Source organism: Rhamphochromis sp. 'chilingali' (assembly GCF_963969265.1).
Source record: "Rhamphochromis sp. 'chilingali' genome assembly, chromosome: 21".
NCBI lineage: Eukaryota > Metazoa > Chordata > Actinopteri > Cichliformes > Cichlidae > Rhamphochromis > Rhamphochromis sp. 'chilingali'.
This window is the reverse complement of record NC_137949.1, coordinates 18,180,608-18,188,608: the sequence shown is the minus strand read 5'-3', so window position 1 is coordinate 18,188,608 and position 8,001 is coordinate 18,180,608. Positions and strand designations below refer to the sequence as shown.

General features: G+C 37.3%; 1 protein-coding gene across 1 annotated transcript; it reads right to left on the bottom strand.

Moving 5' to 3' along the window:
• Window positions 1–465: 465 nt before the first annotated feature.
• On the bottom strand, window positions 466–5,350 carry cox16 (cytochrome c oxidase assembly factor COX16). Its single transcript, XM_080871395.1, has 4 exons — window positions 5,210–5,350; window positions 3,891–3,968; window positions 1,871–1,939; window positions 466–1,301 (listed from the first exon to the last, which is right to left on the bottom strand). Exons 1-4 carry the CDS (start codon window positions 5,267–5,269, stop codon window positions 1,188–1,190), a joined length of 321 nt encoding a protein of 106 aa, XP_080727521.1. The 5' UTR covers window positions 5,270–5,350; the 3' UTR covers window positions 466–1,187.
• Window positions 5,351–8,001: the final 2,651 nt, after the last annotated feature.

The following is an 8,001-nucleotide window of genomic DNA, read 5'->3' as shown; positions in this document are numbered from 1 at the left end:
ATTAAAACAGCTCAAAAGTCAGGAACGTAAAAAAGGGATTGCGGAAAATGTATCCCAAGACATTTTCATGCACCTGAAGAATATTCATTACATCTCATTTCACAGCTGAATGAGATGAGGCAGCACATGCATTATCTGTCACTCACCCACACATTACCTAAACGTACGAATCTAGGGCCATTGTTGCATACAGAAAATATCATGTTCTTTTGTTTTTAGGACCAAAAAAGCAAAAAGGTAATACTATTTCTATTATAAGCACAATAAATCCACTGCAGTGCAAAGTAATAACTGTCAGAAAAACAGATTACTGTCGAGAAGTATAAAGCCTGAGGAAAGGCTGGACTGTTCTCTTATTTATTCCTTTATGCTTCCAACTGGTAAATCAATGCAATACCATTGTAAACAAAGACCTACCACATCCACCAGCTTTTGTCAAAAACAAAATGAAAGTGAAGGCAACACTGTGGATAAACAACAATAATTTATTGAGTCATGTAAATCATACATGGATATATAATCCTTTCTTTGTGGAAGATGCAGCAGGACACAGATGGGCCACCTGCTGGCTGAGACAGGTGACACCTGATTTATATTTGTGCATTAAATTATAAGTATCAACTTTTTTTTTATTATAACACCAGTTTTGCTTCTATGGCATAATAATAGTAGTAATGGACAGCTTGAGCCAATCACAATGCTGGTATTTTGGGTGTAAAAAAATGATGATAAAGTCATTGTCTATCAACTTCCCAGCAAATCAGAAAACACCGCTTGACTCTGCACCACCACGTATTCAGGTGTGAAGCCTACTCTGCTCCACGTGCTGAAAACAATGGAGACAGCATGTGTTTTATGACTGCATTATATCTATATAAATATATATTAATAATAATATTACTTAATATTGGACACCACATGAATTTATCTGTGAACGCAGAAATGGTCCTGATGATACATCAGTCTGACTAATAGCTGTGAACATGTTACAACCAGAAGAAACCATTATCGCCTATTAATGTATATTCCCCAAGTCTGAATTCCTGCACAAGCAAAGACAAAAGAGTCCAGGCCCTGAAGCTGCAGAGACTACCATAACTGAATCTCAGGTCTCTCCACAGTTCATTCTTGTAATGTTCCCGGTGTGTATTTGTGTGTGTGCCTGCTCAGCCTGATGTCCTCCAGTCTCAGTCTTTATTGCTCAGCTTCCTGCGCTGCTGCTCCTGGTACTCCCTGGAGTCCTCCCAGGGACGAGGGCCACGGATGTTCTTCCATTCGTCCAAATTCATCTCCTTTAGCTTCTGCAAAGCAAAAAACCCACAAGAGGCAGAGTTAAACTCCAAGATGCCTTGAATGAAAAAACAAACAAAAAAATATAAAAGAGGATCATCTGCCCCCATCTCATCCTATGCTAACATCCTCCTCTGTCACACAAACTCTCCTCTTGCCTTATTGAGCTCCATATTTAACATTTTTGTCTAATACATCCACCATCCTCAAACCATCTCAGCGTTGTCTCCAAGCCACTCAATCTGTGCTGTCCCTCCGATGTACTAATTTTCAATCTTGTCCACATCCAAATCTTCACTTTCTGCATCTCTTCCTCTGCCACACCTCCAGCTCCTGTCTTTTTTGTCTGTGCCACTTTCTCCGAACCATACATCACAGCAGGTTTCACTATCTTGTCAATCTTTCCTGTAAATTAACCTGGTACTTAAAATTTTTAACAATGCACCAAAAATTCTGTCAGTGAGGCATTTTGACACTTAAAAGCATGATTTTTGCTCTCCCAGCTTTCTTGCAGACACACTACACAAGTCAGAGTCTTTGATCTATTCCACTGCTAGTCTCACAGCCTTGTTCCCCTTACCTCGTACTCTTCTTCCAGTATGACCGGCTGCCTCTGGATGTTCACTTTAGCCTCCAGTGAAGGATCCAACTGCAGGATGGGGGAAAAAAAGAGGGGAAACAAAATGTTTACTTAGCTGTCACAGCGTCACAGAATTAAATTCCAACAGTAAGAAATAAAGAGATTATGCAAAGGCTCCCCTTGCTTGAATGACTGATTTGTAGATAGTTTGTTAAGAGGAAATTAAAAGTACTAAAATGAGGTAAGAGAAGGTTTGTATAGTTGCAACTTGCAAATGAGGTCACCATTTCATTTCCCACAATGTTATTAAATATTATGTATTATGCTATTTAAAAGATGACATATGCAGAAGAGGTGAACTACTTTCCTTGTGACTATAAATAGAAGTAAGAAACACTCTACACTTTGTCTCACCGGTGTAGAACTCTCTAAACCCAGAGGGAGGATCCAATTTACCCTGTTTTACTGTACAAATTGTTCTCCTTGAATTGCCATCAACATTACCCAGTTCAGTTACATATACACACACACACACACACACACACACACACACACGAAGGTTATCGGAGAGAGAGTTGAATCCAGTCGAGTTATGAGGACTTTGCAATTCAAATTGAATTTGCCTGAGAATAGGGCTGAAATGAATCCCATTCCGAATCATTACTTTTAATGAGTTCTAATATTTCACAGCAATAATGCTGCAGTTACACAGCTGACTGATGAATTTCATAACACCATGATTGATTTACAATTAGACCTACATTACTACAGCCTATTAATAATATATAGAATATTCTAGAGCATTGACACCAGGGAATTAATTGCCTAAGTTAGTCAGGTACCTGCTGTGGAGGTGTTAGCAGCTGAAACTGGGTACAAACTGGGTATGCCAGAAATAAAGAAAGTTCACAAAAATCTGAACAGGGAATAAAAAAAAAAGGCATTCAGGTTCATCTCTGCCAACAGGCTAAATCAAATCATTGAAGGGAAGATGCAAATTGGATCACACAGTGACTTACTCTGAGTGGCTTCACTGACTTAAGTGAGCACTTATCTGCGAGAACAAAAGAATGAAACTGGCCAATAACAGGCAAGCTAAAAACAGTAAGAGTGGTTTTAATCATGAGCATACAACTTTTTAGATATGCCATGCATTAAATTATACATGCAAACACACACACAGCAGAGTTCAACATTTACTCCACAGTGTCAGAGAGAGAGGAACAAGATTCTCTTTGCTGCAGGCCCAATCAGAAGAGAGTGATACGTGTGGGGGCTGCTGCACAGGCACAGTGCCAGGGGCCCAATGCCCTCCTCCTCCTCCACCATGATGATGATGATGATGATGATCATCATCATCATCATCAGTCTAGTGCTGCTTCACATGGACAGTAATAAGAAAAGAAGCCCCTGCTATCTGGCTCCCACCCAGGTATCACGCATCAACGTATGTCGAAATAAAATAACACAAAACTTGTGCTATTACTTCCCCTCACAGCCAGCTTATCAGACTGTAATGCCTTCTAATAAATGCCCAACCTTTTATCATTTTAATGAATTGGTTGTCATTTAATGTATTATTAGAACTTGTTCTCCCAGCTTGCTCTTCTACCGACTCTACCGCTTGTCTGAAAAGATGGGTAGACTAAGTATTCAATTCAGATGTCTTAAAACTTGACCACACTGTACTAATCTGTAACAATCCAGGAGTCTTAACAATGAGACAAAGTGTGTTTTGTTTTGACACCTTACACTTGGGAGGAAATCTGCTGCAATTACAGTTCCAACCACTGGGTGGAGAACTTGCACACTGTCTACTGTATTGTACAGAGAGAAATTATTTTACCCGCTAACTGTACACTTAATTACATTGTATAGGAAGGGGTCTTCCCACTTAACAGTTTATGTAACCATAAAGATCTGGGAGTTTAAATGTAACTGACAATTAATTGACTTTGAATAAACCTCGACCAAATCCTTTTTCTTCTTCTTAAAATACAAAAGGAATCAAACTACAAACCCTTTTTCTGATCTTCTGGGAATCATACCGGATTTGTGTGAACTCCCGCAAGCCAAAGGAACCACCAACTACCAGCAACTGAAATAAGAAATATAAGAGAATGGAACCATAAGCATTGTGGTTATCTACAGCACCGTGCAAAAGCCTGGAAGCACTCCACACTTTGTAATATTTTGCTAGGTAAATCAGTAAATAGCAGCAATCAATTTATTGAAATAAACACACATGTAAATACAGTATATAAAGCAGAAAAAATGAAGCTGTTGCCGATCACGTGCTTTCTCATGGTGGATCAAATCTGATGGTAACTTTCTGTGTTCATAATTCCATCATTTTTGAGAAGATCTCCAACACCACTGGCTGAACTGAAGTCCCAAACCATGACAGACCTCTACAATGTTTAACGGATTGTTGTACCTGTCTCCTGAGGTCCTCTGCACATATTGGTGACAGTTTGAACCAATAATTTGATAAGATTTCTATTCATTACTGCAACAGACCTGTTGTCACTGATTTTCAGGATGACTCCTGTTTCCCTTCCTTAAGAGTGGCTTCCTGACAGCCAGTGACACCATTTATGATGAGGTGAACAGTAGATGGATCTGAAGGGTGAAATGCACCTGTGAGGTCATCTGTCATGTCCTTGACCGATTATTTCCCTTATTTCATAAGGATGTGACTTACGAGGAAGGATAGGCAAAATATAAAGAATCCAGGAATGGTTCGAGACCTTTGCACAGTACTTTATGGTATAACTTAGGTATTTCTCGTTAAAGTGGATATAAATAAATAAGAAAATAAATGCTGCGGTCACTGTAGCTTTCAAGACTTTCAAAACAGAACAAGAATTGCTAACTATCTAAAACCTTAATGATTTAGTCCACTGTATGGGCCTGTATGCCTACCAGACGAACAAATACAGCTTCCTTCCTAAAACTGTCAACAAAACCAAGCACTACAACCTTTAAGATGCTTCGACTCACATTTGTATACCTAACTATAGAAGCCTGGGATTCGGTTTGAAATACTGTTAAACAGTCACGATTAAAGATAAATGTCGTTACAGCAAAGAAAGGAAATGCCCAAAATGGGCTTTAACACCCAATTTAACTATAACTAAGACAAAACGAAAAAACAACTAATACTATTATGAAGTTCCAGATACAAGATCTTACTTCAATATTAGGAGTGAACTGGTTAAAGAAGTCATTTACACGCACCACGGTGGGGTCATGTATTCATAAAACAGCTAAGCTGCTAGCAAATATTAGCTCAAACTGCTTAGTCTCCGTAAATATCGTCGCATAAAAGTTACTTACAAGCATAGGGATTCCATATTTCACCGTTTTGTTTTTCTGCAGCAACTTTAAATTAAACATAACTCTCCTTCAGACTACAAGCCCATGTTACAGGTTCAAACAACAAACAGGTGACATCTGAGATGCATTTCCTGGAAAGGTCCCACACTCAAACTGGTCCGTATAGTTTTGAGGGCACGCTGAATTGTTCCGTTGACTGTTCGTACAAGGGAAATGAGTTTGTCACATTTTTTCTCGTTGGTTTAGATAAAAAGTAAAATATCAGATCTTTACTCATGTCGCTCAACCAGGGGCTCTATAAATGTTCCCAGCAGGATATTTTGAGCACCAATCATTTTATATCCTGTGAATTTGTAGCATGAAACTTTTGCTGAAATATCTTTATAAAAATAAAAATAGATATCTTTCTCTATTATGCACCCTCTAATTTCTAACTAGGCAACCAGCCAAATTCTTTAAACAGATCAGCTGCAACAAATTTGAGACTGATGATGTTGACGATTAGTACAGATGATCCAAATTCAATTAAATAATATAAAATGATTCACAGAAAGCTTTGGAGAGTAGTGGAAAGGGCTGCTGTCAGGTGTAACAAAACTGAGTTCTATCCAAAATATCCAAAGGTGATCTGAAGTAGTTTATATCCCACAAAACCAGATGAAAATTATTTTTTTTAAAGATACACCAAATGAAGTTTATTCTGCACTGAAATAGTTTTGATTAAGCAATTTACTGATAAAACGTTTTTTGTTTGATGATTGCTTACACAATAATGAAAAAACATCTCTGAGAATTTCACAAAGTGACCTTCAAATGTTTTCAGTTCAAATGTATTCAAATAATGGCAAATTACAGCTCCGTCACTGATGAAGTAAATGCAATTCAGTAATTAAAGGTGAGTGGCTATAATTGACTATGTGTGTATACTGTATCATAAGTGGACAGACATGGATGTAAACCACACCTTAACTGTTTGGCTGAGGCAAAACAACCACAAGGCAGTGATTCTAACTTAAAGGTACTCTGGGTATTATTAAATGTGAACATATCGTTAAAAATGACATTTATTGTTTGTTGGGTGTCCTGTTTGAAGAAAACACTTGGGAGCCACTTGAATGAATGTATATAAACACATTTACATGAGAGGAACCTGATTTCAAGGAAATGAAAATGCTCAAATTTGAAAGTTTCTGAGTTATTTTGTTCATGTCCTCGTGTATTAGCTGTTTAGTTGTTTTATGATGAGATGGACGCTGTCATTATATTTTAGTATAGTGTTTGAGTTGAGGAGAATAAAAGAATATTTAACATTAATTGTTGTGTACTAAGCACAGATTAATTTGATAAGTTATAATTTACGCATTTTTGAGCAAATGGTGTATTAGGTTGTAATTGTATGTTTAAGGATATAAAGAAGTACATTCACACAAAACACAGAAGCAAACAATATAAACAATATCTTATATGTAAAACAAATGAGTCATAATAAGTGAAAAGAAGTGCTTGGAAATGGTAATATAAACAGAACTTTCAATTTTTCTATTACCAGAAAATATCAGTTAATGACACAAAACATTTATTCAAAGAGTTTTTGAGTTCATGTGTGAAGCGCTTGTGCACAACAACTGCTGTTTTCTTATTGTCAGGGACCTGGTCTGTGTTGGCATCAGTCCAACACTTTGCAGGTCCGTTAGTGTAAAGCTGCTGTGCAATGGCTATGTGTTTGAGAATTATACCAGGGAGTCAAGTACTTCTGATTTGATGCTCTATTTTTCCCTGGTGCTACATATATATATATATATATATATGTATATATATATATATATATATATATATATATATATATATATATATATATATATATATATATATACATATACATATATATATATATACATATATATATATACATATACATATATATATATATATACACATATACCACAAGATCTAGAGTGTGATTAAAGTGGTGGGTGGGTTCTTTTACATTTTGAGAGAAGCCAATTGAGTCTAATAACAGATTAAATGCTGTGTCGAGGGCGTCATTTTTAGCACCTACATGAATGTTAAAATTAGCCACAATAATTATTTTATCTGAGCTGAACACTAAATCAGATAAAATGTCTGTTTTACTCTTTGGTGCAGATGTGGATATTGTTCTTTCTTTGTGATTTTTTATGTTTAAGTTGTTTTTTTGGTGGTTTTTAGTTTATTTTTTGCCTGTTTGCGAGCTGCTAAAGGGATGGAATTTTTAGGGGGATAACAGGAGGAGAGAAGCTGCAGAGAGGTGTTTAAGACTGCAACTTTGCTTCCTGGTCCTAACTTTGGATAGTCACATGTTGGGGGATTTAATAAATTTGGCCAGATTTGTAGAAATGAGAGCTGCTCCATCCAACGTGGGATAGATGCCATAACTCCTAACAAGACCAGGTTTCCTCCAGAAAGTTTCCCAATTATTTATTTATTTATTTATTTGCCTGTCCCCTTGGATCTTTAGCCATCAGAATTGTTGTCTGAAGGCCAAGAAAGGTCATCGTAGTCAAAGGAGCTTGCAAAGAAAAGCGTCTGGACTTCTTTAAGTTACTTGAAGACGTTTCACCTCTCATCCGAGAAGCTTCTTCAGTTCTGAGGTCAAATGGTGGAGAGTCCCAGATATAAACCTAGTGGGAGTATCCCCCCACAGAGGGACAAAAGGACCCCCTGATGATCCTCTAATCGCCTGAGCCAAGGTGTGAAACTGGGTGTGGGTCCCAATCAGCCAGAGTTTCGGGTGAGTTCATTGTGAAACCTAG